Source organism: Anopheles coluzzii, chromosome 2 (genome assembly GCF_943734685.1).
Source record: "Anopheles coluzzii chromosome 2, AcolN3, whole genome shotgun sequence".
In the NCBI taxonomy this organism is placed as follows: Eukaryota; Metazoa; Arthropoda; class Insecta; order Diptera; family Culicidae; genus Anopheles; species Anopheles coluzzii.
The window spans coordinates 20,588,046-20,601,320 of record NC_064670.1 but is presented as its reverse complement, the minus strand read 5'-3'; the positions used below and the strand labels follow the sequence as shown (position 1 = coordinate 20,601,320).

At 50.4% G+C, this 13,275-nt stretch overlaps 6 protein-coding genes across 6 annotated transcripts; 2 read left to right on the top strand and 4 right to left on the bottom strand.

Moving 5' to 3' along the window:
- Positions 1 to 147: 147 nt before the first annotated feature.
- LOC120961683 (dolichyl-diphosphooligosaccharide--protein glycosyltransferase subunit STT3B) lies at positions 148 to 4,767 on the bottom strand. The gene is made up of 4 exons (XM_040385622.2): positions 4,216 to 4,767; positions 2,454 to 3,893; positions 1,910 to 2,380; positions 148 to 1,810 (listed from the first exon to the last, which is right to left on the bottom strand). Exons 1-4 carry the CDS (start codon positions 4,371 to 4,373, stop codon positions 1,543 to 1,545), a joined length of 2,337 nt encoding a protein of 778 aa, XP_040241556.1. The 5' UTR covers positions 4,374 to 4,767; the 3' UTR covers positions 148 to 1,542.
- A 528-nt stretch (positions 4,768 to 5,295) lies between these two features.
- Positions 5,296 to 6,393, top strand: LOC120948860 (60S ribosomal protein L10). Its single transcript, XM_040365651.2, has 2 exons — positions 5,296 to 5,688; positions 5,948 to 6,393. Exons 1-2 carry the CDS (start codon positions 5,360 to 5,362, stop codon positions 6,276 to 6,278), a joined length of 660 nt encoding a protein of 219 aa, XP_040221585.1. The 5' UTR covers positions 5,296 to 5,359; the 3' UTR covers positions 6,279 to 6,393.
- LOC120948857 (DNA-directed RNA polymerase III subunit RPC3) lies at positions 6,303 to 8,117 on the bottom strand. Its single transcript, XM_040365647.2, has 2 exons — positions 7,872 to 8,117; positions 6,303 to 7,795 (listed from the first exon to the last, which is right to left on the bottom strand). Exons 1-2 carry the CDS (start codon positions 8,016 to 8,018, stop codon positions 6,422 to 6,424), a joined length of 1,521 nt encoding a protein of 506 aa, XP_040221581.2. The 5' UTR covers positions 8,019 to 8,117; the 3' UTR covers positions 6,303 to 6,421.
- Positions 8,118 to 8,171: 54 nt separating this feature from the next.
- On the top strand, positions 8,172 to 9,502 carry LOC120948858 (GDP-fucose transporter 1). The gene is made up of 2 exons (XM_040365648.2): positions 8,172 to 8,378; positions 8,443 to 9,502. The coding sequence occupies exons 1-2, from the start codon at positions 8,305 to 8,307 to the stop codon at positions 9,368 to 9,370; spliced, it is 1,002 nt and encodes a 333-aa protein (XP_040221582.1). The 5' UTR covers positions 8,172 to 8,304; the 3' UTR covers positions 9,371 to 9,502.
- Positions 9,368 to 10,830, bottom strand: LOC125906412 (TBC1 domain family member 7-like). The gene is made up of 4 exons (XM_049605082.1): positions 10,476 to 10,830; positions 10,219 to 10,403; positions 9,754 to 10,158; positions 9,368 to 9,679 (listed from the first exon to the last, which is right to left on the bottom strand). The coding sequence occupies exons 1-4, from the start codon at positions 10,660 to 10,662 to the stop codon at positions 9,566 to 9,568; spliced, it is 891 nt and encodes a 296-aa protein (XP_049461039.1). The 5' UTR covers positions 10,663 to 10,830; the 3' UTR covers positions 9,368 to 9,565.
- A 309-nt stretch (positions 10,831 to 11,139) lies between these two features.
- Positions 11,140 to 12,612, bottom strand: LOC120948859 (TBC1 domain family member 7). The gene is made up of 4 exons (XM_040365649.2): positions 12,250 to 12,612; positions 11,993 to 12,177; positions 11,528 to 11,932; positions 11,140 to 11,453 (listed from the first exon to the last, which is right to left on the bottom strand). The coding sequence occupies exons 1-4, from the start codon at positions 12,434 to 12,436 to the stop codon at positions 11,340 to 11,342; spliced, it is 891 nt and encodes a 296-aa protein (XP_040221583.1). The 5' UTR covers positions 12,437 to 12,612; the 3' UTR covers positions 11,140 to 11,339.
- Positions 12,613 to 13,275: the final 663 nt, after the last annotated feature.

Sequence of the window (13,275 nt, the reverse complement as noted above, 5' to 3'; positions counted from 1 at the left end):
AGCCTCAAGCTGCGAGTAAGGTTTGTTCAATTCTACAAAGAAAAAGGAAAAAACGAGTAATTTAAAAAAAAACAATATATATAGCATCATTCCGTTAGTTTTCTCAATATTTGTCAAACGACTTCATACTGCCAAACCGCAAGTTGATTATTGTTTCAATCTTTTCGATGCGCGTTTTATTTCACTCCACGTCATAGTGTGTAATGGTCGGCTAGGAGGCGATCTTTCTATGTATGAGATGTTGATCGTTCGATATATTTCTTTTCAATCTTGTTTTGCTGTGCTTTACTTGTTCACTTGCCCATCTAGCCTACACGAACAAGACGACCAGATATCGTTGGAATATAGCAGATGCGCAAATAAACAACACGCACATCCTAATTGAATCGATCCTCAAAACGGCAAGGCGCGCGCGCAACAGTTCGATCTTCAGTTCACACTGCCAGCGGAAGGCGCATCTAGCATAAAATTTACGTCTCCATGGTAACAGAACGATCGCACAGTTTCGGCAAGAGAAAAGAGCCATTACGTTACACACTTCGCAATGAGCAGCTGCACCTTGAGGTTGTTTGTGAGTGCCGTTGTGCCGTTCTTTCTTCAGCAGCTTACTATTGTGTTTGTTGGTATTAACCGGGTTTTTTTTCTCTAGATCTAATTGTATTTGTTCATTTGTAATTTTCTCTTTTTTTCTCCTCTACTTGTGTGGAATGGGCAAACAGAAAAGTTGTCCACCTAAATGCAAATGGTTCACTTTCAATCTTTCTGTGCTTGCACTTTTTAGCTCAACATCTTAGTTATGGAAATCTCGTGAACGAATCAGTCCACTAACCACTGCTTGAGGAGAAAGAACAAACTGCAAAACAATGTCGTGGGTGGGTGAGGTTTTGGGTGAATTGTAAAGTGTATTCGGTGCACAAAACACATCAAACAGTGAGAGGGCTGTGGCGGCCCCCCGGGCAGACCCTTGTAACACGTAACTCGGATCGAAACATCTTCCTTCTTCGCAGCTCGCACGCTGTCGCCTAATTTTATTGCATTTGATCCCAGTGTCCTAGCGTTTTAGATGTATAGTAAGACTTATTTTGTTGGATGTTGTGTCTGCCACTAGCCGAGGGGGTGTCTGCTGCATGCCCTTCCTTCTACACACTACAATAAAGAACCAAAATTGAGATAAAAGTTTTGGCGACACGAACGTCCGCGGGGGCAAATCGAAGGTCCAACATTGAATTGGGGAGATATTAAAGGGACAGGGGCGACAGTTTGCATTTAACCACTTTTCACAGCATTTTGGTTGCAGTGTGAGCCTGCCGACACATAAAACGATCGGTTAATAATTATTTGCCCCCTTAACACGGTTCTTGGTTTTACACTAACAAAAAAAGGATGTATGGAAACTCCTACGGATACAATGTGAGGAAAGGAAACGACAGAAACAAGACCGCTCGTAGTGCTTCTTCTTCTTCTCCCTCCCTCATTAGCTGAAATACGTAACGCTTTGCAGGAGTCCGTGCAGCGCTCGCTGATCCACTTGGCAACAGCACTCTACTTATTCCTCTTGCCCTTCACCACGACGGGACGGTTTTTGATCAGTCCTTTCCTTCGCTTGGACGTTTTGCGCGACACAAACTCGCCCGCCGGCAACACCCGTTCGTCCGGCTTCAGTGCGGGCCGGTTGAATTCGTGCGGTTTCTTCACGCGATAGATGCGCACCAGCCAGTGCTCGCTCGTGTACGCCTCCTCGAGGTACGTCAGGTCAAAGTCCTTATTGCCGATCACGGCATTGCGGGTGCGATCGTATCCGGCAGCTCCTCTGTTGTGGGGTAGTAGTAGTAAAAGTCAAGAAAACGAAAAGCAATTTAAGGGTTTAAATAGTCTCCAAGTAGATATCAAACTCCTCCCCATCGCTCACCTGTAGTCTAGCTTCAGTTCTCCAAACTTGTAGTAGCTCAGCTTGTACATCAAACAGTTCAGCAGGGCCGGTGCACCCTCCGAATCGATGCGGAACTCTCCCCGGTCGGTAAAGTAATCGCTCTCCCGTATGTCCTTCGGGTGTTCGCCCTCGGCGATGCGCACCATCCACAGGAACTTGTTGATGTCGTCGCCGGAGTAGCCGATCACGCCGCCGAAGATGACCAGCACATAGTCCACATCGAGCGAGGTCATGATCTCGTACGCCTTATCCTCCGGCGAGGACATGGCTTTGCCGACGAGCGCGATGTGGCTGTTGTTCCACGTGTTATTATCTACCAGTGTGGTTCGATTGGCCATACCCGCTATCTGGTAGCCGTAGTCCCACCAGGACATGACGCGCGCATCCGGTGCCGTGTTTTGCCACAGCCAGTAGTACGCCTCGCGGAAATCGTCCAAAATGTTGCGCGTGCTGTAATTGTACCAAAAGGGAATAGTCAGGCATATCGTTAAAGACTTTCACCTGCCCGTCAATCCACCCTTACCCATCGTTGCTGTTGTAGAAGGCCAGCACAATCGAGGGGCTGCTGTACGCGTTCGACGTCACCCAGGTGCAGTGTACTGCGAACATCATGAGCAGCATCAGAATCGCCACAATCACCATATTCTTGACGTTCGATCCAAGGCCCGTGTTCTGCTCACCGTGAGCACTGTGCGAGGACAGATCGTGCTTGGGCCGGTGCTTCATCTTGCCCGCCTTGTCGTACAGTTGCTTCTTCTCTCCGGTCGCGTCCTCCTGCTCGCCCTCCGCACTGCTTTCCTTCGAGCCGGCCGCACTGTCCTCCTTCAGGAACACTTCCAGCAGCCCGGAAAAGGCAACGCCGGCCAAAATGCATACCACCGGCGTCAGGGTCAGCATCAGGCGCACCATCACACCGGCAAAGTAAACGGCACTGATGGCGTACAGCACGACAAACACGCGCTCGTCGTTGATCTTCTTGATGCAGTACCACAGACCCACCGGGAACGTGCACACCAGTATGTGCAGATCGAAGAAGAAGGAAAACCACGTCGTCGGCTGATGCTCCGACACGGACGCAATGATCGGAATGTGAATTTTCGCGTACCCCGTGTCCCACAGCGAGTAGAACCGGCCGCTCCACGGCGCAATCACGCCCAGCATGGTGAGCAGCACGACGCCCGCAAAGACGACACCGGCCGCCACCAGACCGCCGACCAGGAACAGGCGCTTAAACTCCTGCTTCGACAGCACGGTCTGCACGTGCTTCAGCACGGCCACGGCGAACATCAGCAGAAACACGCCCGACGCGGCCATATGCTCGCTCGTGCGGATCGGCTGGAAGCCGACGAACGGGATCTGCATCGACAGGATCAACCCGAGGATGTAGAAGGTGGTGTAGGAGGTGAAGAGGCGGGGCGAGTAGCGGCCCATCATCAGCAGCACGAACACGTGCAGCGGGATCAGATTGATGATGAACACGTAGCCACCCCAGGCGGACACCATGTAGAAGTAGGACAGGGCGGTACAGGCCGCCCAGTACACGCTGCCCGTCTTCACCGACTTCACCCACAGGTAGTAGGTGAACTGGAGGGCGAAGATCGCAATGCCCTCGTTATCGTACGAGCCCGCCACCGAGCGGCTGATGTAGCCGGGCACGATCGCGATGAAGCTGGCGGCGAACAGGCCGGCCCCGGCCGACCACAGCTCCTTCGTCAGCAGGTACGTCGAGATGGCGGTGAGACCGCTGAAGATCGGCGCCAGAAACACGCAGATGTCGCGGATGTGCACCGGAATGTTGAGCGTGTGCAGCAGCCAGTGGATGCCGCCGGACGTGATCATCAGCCCGGGGTACACGGTGCCGCCGACGATGCGGCCCAGCGGGTACCAGGCGGACTCGTCGAACCAGTTGAGGAACTTGTAGAACCCATTCTCCACCATGTGTGCCGTGGCACGGTAGTTGAACCTGTGTTAAAACGAAACGTAAGAACAGCATGAAATAAACTCTAATCGCACCTGGTGAGTTTCGTGCAGGCGTATGTGTGCGTGTGCGTGCTTATGGGTCTGTATTTGTGTGCGCGTGCAGCGAGCCACGTACGAAAACAAAACAATCCCAACCATTGGAAGGGACACGTAATCGCTTGCGACTTGCTGCTTCTCACCTCACGCCCCCTTTCCAACCCACCCTCTCACACACACACACACACACCTCTTTGGGATCATTAACCTCGCTGGAAAACCGTACCAAACGACCGGGTTTTCCAGCATTTTCCCCTCCACCGACTTACCATGGATCGAACTCGTGGATGATGCTCTCGAACCGGATCACCGCAAACAACCGGCTGGAGAATCCGCACAGCCAGGCCAGCAACAGGACGGCGAACGTTATCAGGCTGGAGTAGCCGGCCGTCTTCCGAAGGGTGGTGCTCTTGGTGGACCGATTCATGCTGACGGCCAGAGAGCTTGCCGGGCAAAAGGGAACTGGGAAGGTTCCGTTTCCGGAAGATTGTTGCTTTTTCACGTCACCGTATTAAGCACACCTACACACACACACACGCACCCCGTGTCCAGCAAAACCCGGGGAGGAGGAGGAAGATGTAAAAAGCGAACGAAAAGCCGACAAAAAGACCGATTCCGCGTTTGGCCCGTTTACCGAAGCACCCGTTTTGCAGCACTTCTAATGCAGGTTGCCGAGCGGCAGGTTGTTACACAGGCATTTTACACCAGACCGCGGATTGTCCACGGAACCGAACGGAGAAAACACCGGGGAAACAATTAACGCCACCACCGAGTCCAGCAAATCTTGTTCGTGTTCTTGTTTCTTTTTCTTCTTTCCTTCGGCCAACAGTTGATAAAAAAGTGGTGACGTTGCGGTGACAGCATCGAATGTTCGAATGATTTGAACCCTTTTTCGAACATTTTTTTTGCATTGAATTAAATTTTTTTGGATTTGTTTCCCTCTAGTACAAATATTTATAATATTTTAAGACTTATTTATTACACGTTTCCCATATCAAACGAATAATTACAGTGTTCGAGACAGCAAATTGTAACATGACTTGACCAAAACGGCCACTGTTTGATTTTCTTGCATTTTGCCAGATTGGCACGAACCATCTTGAAGTAAAATGTAACCATTGAGAAAAGGGGAAATTACATTCGATACAGGCATGAATCAATTTGAAGATCTTTATAAAATGAACACCTTTTGCATAGAAACGTAAAGAAAACTAGAAATAAATTAGTTTTTTGACAAGGTTGTTGTGATTTTACTCCGCCATCGTCTGTCAAACGGGACTGACAGTCCGCCAAGCAGTCGCGCAATGAGCCAACCCGCCGCTCCACCGCTCACGATGCGTCAGCTTGTTTGACAGGCACACATTTCTCTTTTTCCTCGTACGTCGGAGGAATCGCACGTGTGTATCGGAAAAAATGGGTCGCCGCCCGGCTCGGTGTTATCGTTACTGCAAAAACAAACCCTACCCGAAATCGCGCTTCTGTCGCGGTGTTCCGGATCCGAAAATCCGTATCTTCGATCTGGGCCGCAAGAAGGCATGCGTGGAGGACTTCCCGCTCTGCGTGCATCTCGTGTCGGACGAGTATGAGCAGCTCAGCTCGGAGGCGCTCGAGGCGGGCCGTATCTGCTGCAACAAGTACCTGGTGAAGTTCTGCGGCAAGGACCAGTTCCACATCCGTATGCGCCTGCACCCGTTCCATGTGATCCGCATCAACAAGATGTTGTCCTGTGCCGGAGCTGATCGGTAAGTGTTGCGCGTTTCCGCGAATGACGCTTCCATTGCGCGGTTACTTCCGCCTCCTCCTTCCACCGTGATGATATTTGCCATTTTCAGAGCATTGGGTTATGAATCTTTCCACTGATTACCCTTTATACACGTTGACAATTGCTGACCTTTTTCCTAACTACATCGCTGAACCGCACTACATTTTACCATTGTGTCGCACAATGACTAATCAACATTCTCCATTACTTTTCTCCTGTTGTCTCGCTCTCGCAAACAGGCTCCAAACAGGAATGCGTGGTGCCTTCGGCAAACCGCAGGGTACGGTGGCTCGCGTCCACATCGGCCAGCCGATCATGTCGGTGCGCTCGAGCGACCGCTTCAAGGCGCAGGTCATCGAGGCACTGCGTCGTGCCAAGTTCAAGTTCCCGGGTCGCCAGAAGATCTTCGTCTCGAAGAAGTGGGGCTTCACCAAGTACGACCGCGACGTGTACCAGAAGCACAACGACGAGGGCCGTCTGGTGCCGGACGGATGCGGTGTCCAGTTCCGCAACGATCACGGTCCGCTGGTCAAATGGGAGCAGCATCAACGCAACCGTCTTTCGGCCTAAGTGCGCCTCCTGCTTCGCCCTCGGGAAGGCGAGTTCGTTGCGGAAGCGTAACGACTTGCCGATTCTCTCTTTTTGCGTGAAATAAAACAAACACACACCTTCCTTGAAACAGAAACGATTATTCTTTTGGTACGATTCGGTATTTATTTCTGATATTCCTGGTACAGTTTCAGCATGAAGATGGTTTCGTCGATTCCGATCTCCGCGCTGTACAGACTTTTCACGCGCAGCTTCACCTTGGCCAATATTTCCTGCTCCGGCGGGGTGAGCGTCTCCAGGATCTCGTTAATGTACGCTTCCGACTCGCCCCGTTCCTTCATCGTCTCAACAATACTCTCCAACCGCTGGCTCTTTTCGATCAACCGCTTGTTGACCGTCTTATCATGCGTGAGGCGCGTGATCGAGTTGTACAGCGCCTTGTAGCTGAGCTCCAGCAGCATCGACACAATCTGCGGCTGGTTGACGTAGAACAAGAAGAACGACTTCGGTGCACCGGAATTTCCACCGCCCGGTTTGCGGAACGTTTGAATCTGCAAAAAGTTCTCCTCCAGCAGCTTGTACGTCAGCAGCTTTGCGTCCTTCGCCGGCACCATCGCTTCCTTCTGAATGTCCTCCTGCTCCACGTACTTCTTCATGCGCACGACCCGAAAGATGCGGGCCGCCTTCGAGCCATACTTTTCCACGATAATGTTCTCGATGCAGGCCCACGTCAGCTGCTCGAAGATGCGCTTCACGTTCACGGTAAACTGGCCGCCGCCCTTGGTGTCGAACTTGGACAGATAGTCGTTCGACTCCATCACCGAGATGTACTGGTCGAGATAGCGCAGCATTTCCACGTTCTGCGACTTTCGTTCGCAGCGCTGCCGCAGATCCACCAGCGCAATCGGGTTCGACACCGCTTCCCACGGGTTGGTGCGTTCGCGCATCAGCTGCAGCAGGTACTTCATGCATTCGCCCGCATTGCTGTCGATCAACCGCTCGATCGCGGTCACCATGATCGTGTTGCGGAAGTCGATGTGAAACTGCTCCACGTTCACCACCCAGTGCACGTCCTCGTCCGGCACCTTGACCGGTTTGCCTTCGTGCAGTTCCTTCAGTATGCGCAAATCCAGCTCCGGCATTAGGAAGGGATTGGGAATGTCGTGGCACAGCTCCATCAGGTCGGCACCACCGTCGGACGGTTTCGGTTCCGGTGCACGGGTTATGTAGTTTTCTTGCGCCAGGTCTGCGAATTTGTCCCTCAGCAAGGCTAGCGTGTTGTTATCCTTCCCGTCCACGTTCGACATTGACTTGACGATGATGTACGAGGCGCACTGGGTACCCGAGCGGAGCAGTTCCTCCATCAGGACGGCCGATTCGTGGCCAAACTTTGTCTGTATCAGGTGCACGTAGCGGGGATAGCGCAATACCATCACTATGCGATCGTAATGCAGCCGATACTCGTACCCGGTGCGGGCTTTGTTTAGCGAAAATCCTACCATATTGAACTTGATCAGGATGGCTAACGATTTGCATACCTAAAGCGAAGCGAAACGCAATTACTGGCGATGGTAAATAGAAGGGGAGAGAGTCTTTTCGTGGGATATACAGTACCTCTGATTTGGTCAATCCGGTCGATCGTATTATTTGCGACAAGGGCTTCGCGATCGATGCGAACAGATCGTCTACCACCGTTCGCACCACTTCCCCAAAGTGCTGCTCGATAATACGTGAACATAGCTTTCCTAGCTGAATGGACATTTTCTATTTTTCATTCGAATTCACTGCAAAAACCACGCTTCCGGCATCAGGTGCTTGCCGTTGTTTACGTTTCCTACGGCCGGCTGGCCTTTTGACAGCTGTCAGGCAGAAGCAATTTTATAAACAAAACGAATCTGGTGCAGAAACGAAAAAAGGGAACCCCCGTGCAAGGTGAACCAATAAAACAAACCGGAATTCTATCGATAAGACTGAGAGAGCTCGCAAGGCCGAGATGATAGTTGCCTTCAAGTGGGCCTAGTAAATCAAACACCTTCCCGGCGTAACCATGTATCAGCCATTGGAAAAGGAGAATTTATGCACCAAATACATCCGGATAGCGGTCGTTGTGGCGGCCTATTGGTGAGTCACGGCCCAGCTTGCACAACACACATGTAACTAATTGTAACCGCTTTCCTGTCTGTAGGGTCATCTCTATACTTACCGTATTTGTGAACAAGGCCCTGCTGAGCGGGCTGAAGCTCGATGCACCGCTGTTTGTGACGTGGTTCCAGGTGCTTACCTCGTCGACGATATGTTTCACCATGAGCATGCTGAGCAAGCGGTATCCACGGGCCGTCTCCTTTCCGGAGGGCAATCCGTTCGATAGGGAAACCTTCCGCAAGGTGCTTCCGCTCTCGATACTGTTCACCGCTATGATAGCGACGAACAATCTATGCCTGAAGTACGTCAGCGTGGCATTCTACTACGTCGGCCGTTCGCTGACGACCGTGTTCAATGTGCTGCTGACGTACGCGCTGCTAGGCCAGAAGACCAGCCCGAAAGCGTGCCTGTGCTGTGTGATGATTGTGGCCGGCTTTTGGATCGGTGTCGATCAGGAAAGCTTGACCGAATCGTTCTCACTGATTGGCACCGTGTTCGGTGTGCTTGGTTCGCTCAGCCTGTCGCTGTACTCGATCCACACCAAGCGCACGCTGCAGCACGTCAACCAGGAGGTTTGGTTGCTAAGCTACTACAACAACGTCTACTCGGCCGTGCTGTTCATTCCGCTCATGCTGATCAACGGGGAGGTGCAGAAGGTGGCAAACTATGAACATTTGTTCGAGGGTTGGTTCTGGGGCGTGATGACGATCGGAGGCGTTTGCGGGTTTGCCATCGGCTTTGTGACGACGCTCCAGATCAAGGTAACGTCCCCGCTGACGCATAACATTTCCGGCACGGCTAAAGCGTGCGCCCAAACGGTGATAGCCACATCGTGGTATCAGGAGACGAAATCATTCCTCTGGTGGACGTCGAACGTGGTGGTGCTGCTCGGGTCCGCCTTTTACACGCGCGTTAAGCAGCTCGAAATGGACCAGACGCATCGAGAGCAAATGAATAGTCAAAAGGTATGAGTTAACATGTGCGATTAGTTTGTATCTCTTATATGCTTATACTAAAAAAAAAAGAACAAACGTACAGGGCTTACTTTGAACACAACACTGAAAAGTGTATCTTAAAAAATAAAAATAAAAACATAAACATAACGCGCTTGCCGAATGTACAGCTCTCTTCGAGAGATGGTATTAACCAGCTTTCTCGTTAGCGTTTTAGCTGAGTGCTTTCACTTTTGACTGTGGGATGTACTCGTGGCCCTTGTTCTGTTGCCACAGCTCGATTGCCCCATTCACGATCATATCAGCCGTTTCTTGCTCGTTCTTTATCTACAAAGAGGAAGGAAGAAAGAAATACTAGATCAAGATTTGTTTACCCTCGTTTGGGCTCCAGTGTAACTTACACTGTCGATGCACTCGAACAGGCTCTTCTGATCAACACAGCGCAGAACTCGTCTGCGCAGCATGCGCAGTATTTCGATCATCACGAACACCACGATCTTAATCGCACCGCCACAGATCTTATCCCAGATGCGGATCAGGGCCGGTTCCGACAGTACCCCGGCAAAGAACGACCGGTACCAGTCGGCCAGCGGCAGTGCGGTTAGCATATCACAGGACTTCAGATGGATGTACAGCCCGCTGTCTTCCTTTTCCAGTATCGTGTACGTCAGGTCGGACAGCTTCCCCATCTCCAACGACACCTCTTCGGAGTAGTCGTACAGACTTTTCGCCATCCAGTACGTTTCGATGTCGTTGTCGAATATTTCTAGCAGCACTTTTGTGATGTTGCAGAAATGGCTTTCTTGCTGGAAGTACAGAGCTACGCATCAGCTAAATGGCCTTTTCTGTCTTTCCTGCACACTTACAGTGATGTCTCGGCCAAGGTACAGTTGTTTCTTCTCCAGCAGCCACATCGCGTACAGCACCCTCGATGTCGGTGTGGTCTCGTCCACTATTCGCATAATTTTCAGCGCCTTTAGTAGATCGTTATACACGGCTACTCGTTGTTCCATCACATATTCTCGCGACTTGTCGTAAACCGGTGTAACACCTGAAGGGAGAAACAGAGTTCCTTCCAGTACATCCCGTGATTCTAGCTAATGCCAGCCAACATTTCCCTTACCTAGCAGCGAGTTCCATAGCACGGTACGATGTATTTTGGGTACGGTAAAGCGTATGCAGAACTGTGTAAGCTTGGTCAAATTGAGGGGTTTCTCCTTCAAGAGGATTTCGAGCGATTTTCGTTCCTCCACACCCCGGCAACCGACCTTTTCGTAGTACGTTGACCGGAAGTTACGTTCATCCGCCATGGTCTACAACCGATTTAATATTGCCAAACGGTGGGCGTACTCTGCAAAACTTCAGGTTGCATCCGATTCCTGAAAGCCTGTGCTCCTTTCTTTGTGCAATTTAGCTTATTTTGAAGCAAATCGTGTACGGAAAGGTGGTAACTTACTAATACACCGACATGGGTTTGTTGACATTTTGAACGGCACCATCTGATTGTCAAACGCGCAGGAACTAGTGATGGGTCATACGATTCATTTCACGACCCGACCCGGAGTCAGGTGCGAGCCTGTCGAAATCGATTCCGACCCGTGAGTGCACTAGGTCGGAGTCGGAATAAAATCCGACCCGTGGGTGCAACGAGTTCGGGTCGACACGAATCATCAGTAGGTGTATCAGGTGAGAAAGCATAAGCGAACCCAAGCAGTTGTTGCAACGAGTCGAGTGGATGCAGCTCGAAATGGACCAGACGCATCGAGAGCAAATGAATAGTCAAAAGGTATGAGTTAACATGTGCGATTAGTTTGTATCTCTTATATGCTTATACTAAAAAAAAAAGAACAAACGTACAGGGCTTACTTTGAACACAACACTGAAAAGTGTATCTTAAAAAATAAAAATAAAAACATAAACATAACGCGCTTGCCGAATGTACAGCTCTCTTCGAGAGATGGTATTAACCAGCTTTCTCGTTAGCGTTTTAGCTGAGTGCTTTCACTTTTGACTGTGGGATGTACTCGTGGCCCTTGTTCTGTTGCCACAGCTCGATTGCCCCATTCACGATCATATCAGCCGTTTCTTGCTCGTTCTTTATCTACAAAGAGGAAGGAAGAAAGAAATACTAGATCAAGATTTGTTTACCCTCGTTTGGGCTCCAGTGTAACTTACACTGTCGATGCACTCGAACAGGCTCTTCTGATCAACACAGCGCAGAACTCGTCTGCGCAGCATGCGCAGTATTTCGATCATCACGAACACCACGATCTTAATCGCACCGCCACAGATCTTATCCCAGATGCGGATCAGGGCCGGTTCCGACAGTACCCCGGCAAAGAACGACCGGTACCAGTCGGCCAGCGGCAGTGCGGTTAGCATATCACAGGACTTCAGATGGATGTACAGCCCGCTGTCTTCCTTTTCCAGTATCGTGTACGTCAGGTCGGACAGCTTCCCCATCTCCAACGACACCTCTTCGGAGTAGTCGTACAGACTTTTCGCCATCCAGTACGTTTCGATGTCGTTGTCGAATATTTCTAGCAGCACTTTTGTGATGTTGCAGAAATGGCTTTCTTGCTGGAAGTACAGAGCTACGCATCAGCTAAATGGCCTTTTCTGTCTTTCCTGCACACTTACAGTGATGTCTCGGCCAAGGTACAGTTGTTTCTTCTCCAGCAGCCACATCGCGTACAGCACCCTCGATGTCGGTGTGGTCTCGTCCACTATTCGCATAATTTTCAGCGCCTTTAGTAGATCGTTATACACGGCTACTCGTTGTTCCATCACATATTCTCGCGACTTGTCGTAAACCGGTGTAACACCTGAAGGGAGAAACAGAGTTCCTTCCAGTACATCCCGTGATTCTAGCTAATGCCAGCCAACATTTCCCTTACCTAGCAGCGAGTTCCATAGCACGGTACGATGTATTTTGGGTACGGTAAAGCGTATGCAGAACTGTGTAAGCTTGGTCAAATTGAGGGGTTTCTCCTTCAAGAGGATTTCGAGCGATTTTCGTTCCTCCACACCCCGGCAACCGACCTTTTCGTAGTACGTTGACCGGAAGTTACGTTCATCCGCCATGGTCTACAACCGATTTAATATTGCCAAACGGTGGGCGTACTCTGCAAAACTTCAGGTTGCATCCGATTCCTGAAAGCCTGTGCTCCTTTCTTTGTGCAATTTAGCTTATTTTGAAGCAAATCGTGTACGGAAAGGTGGTAACTTACTAATACACCGACATGGGTTTGTTGACATTTTGAACGGCACCATCTGATTGTCAAACGCGCAGGAACTAGTGATGGGTCATACGATTCATTTCACGACCCGACCCGGAGTCAGGTGCGAGCCTGTCGAAATCGATTCCGACCCGTGAGTGCACTAGGTCGGAGTCGGAATAAAATCCGACCCGTGGGTGCAACGAGTTCGGGTCGACACGAATCATCAGTAGGTGTATCAGGTGAGAAAGCATAAGCGAACCCAAGCAGTTGTTGCAACGAGTCGAGTGGGTCGGGCTAAGGTAGTTTCAACCCAACCCGTGGATGCAACAAGTTCTGGTCAGGTCGGGCCAAAGTAGGTTCAATTCTTCGCAAAACGGATGGCTCCGACCCGGTAGGTTCGGGTCGACCTGCCCATCACTAACATGAACTGAATGGGGTTGGTCCTGTGAAAATACTACACATATAGTAGGCATGTTTGAACTTTAAACCGATGTCTTAGGCCGTTATTGCCTTTTTCCGTTACGTTGCAGAATAGATTTTGTGGGTTTTGCTGGTGTGTGCCACCATATTACGGTCCTGATTTTTGTCACAAACGCCATTTTTTTCTTTCCACATTATTTTAACTAACAAAACACCGTTAGCTTACTGACTAATGACGATCCATCAGATCGATAATAGCGATTCCGCCTTACCAAAGAGTGG

Excerpts from the sequence above, each read along its gene's own strand:
- LOC120948858 (XM_040365648.2), top strand. The coding sequence starts at position 8,305 with ATGTATCAGCCATTGGAAAAGGAGAATTTATGCACCAAATACATCCGG. Across the intron at positions 8,379-8,442 it reads GTCGTTGTGGCGGCCTATTG|GGTCATCTCTATACTTACCG; the intron begins GTGAGTCACGGC and ends TCCTGTCTGTAG.
- LOC120961683 (XM_040385622.2), bottom strand. The coding sequence starts at position 4,373 with ATGAATCGGTCCACCAAGAGCACCACCCTTCGGAAGACGGCCGGCTAC. Across the intron at positions 2,381-2,453 it reads TTCTACAACAGCAACGATGG|CACGCGCAACATTTTGGACG; the intron begins GTAAGGGTGGAT and ends GTACAATTACAG. Across the intron at positions 1,811-1,909 it reads GAACTGAAGCTAGACTACAG|AGGAGCTGCCGGATACGATC; the intron begins GTGAGCGATGGG and ends ACCCCACAACAG.
- LOC120948857 (XM_040365647.2), bottom strand. The coding sequence starts at position 8,018 with ATGTCCATTCAGCTAGGAAAGCTATGTTCACGTATTATCGAGCAGCAC. Across the intron at positions 7,796-7,871 it reads CCGGATTGACCAAATCAGAG|GTATGCAAATCGTTAGCCAT; the intron begins GTACTGTATATC and ends GCTTCGCTTTAG.
- LOC120948860 (XM_040365651.2), top strand. The coding sequence starts at position 5,360 with ATGGGTCGCCGCCCGGCTCGGTGTTATCGTTACTGCAAAAACAAACCC. Across the intron at positions 5,689-5,947 it reads TCCTGTGCCGGAGCTGATCG|GCTCCAAACAGGAATGCGTG; the intron begins GTAAGTGTTGCG and ends TCTCGCAAACAG.
- LOC125906412 (XM_049605082.1), bottom strand. The coding sequence starts at position 10,662 with ATGGCGGATGAACGTAACTTCCGGTCAACGTACTACGAAAAGGTCGGT. Across the intron at positions 10,404-10,475 it reads GCTATGGAACTCGCTGCTAG|GTGTTACACCGGTTTACGAC; the intron begins GTAAGGGAAATG and ends TTCTCCCTTCAG. Across the intron at positions 10,159-10,218 it reads ACCTTGGCCGAGACATCACT|CAAGAAAGCCATTTCTGCAA; the intron begins GTAAGTGTGCAG and ends CTGTACTTCCAG.
- LOC120948859 (XM_040365649.2), bottom strand. The coding sequence starts at position 12,436 with ATGGCGGATGAACGTAACTTCCGGTCAACGTACTACGAAAAGGTCGGT. Across the intron at positions 11,933-11,992 it reads ACCTTGGCCGAGACATCACT|CAAGAAAGCCATTTCTGCAA; the intron begins GTAAGTGTGCAG and ends CTGTACTTCCAG. Across the intron at positions 11,454-11,527 it reads TGTTCGAGTGCATCGACAGT|ATAAAGAACGAGCAAGAAAC; the intron begins GTAAGTTACACT and ends TCCTCTTTGTAG.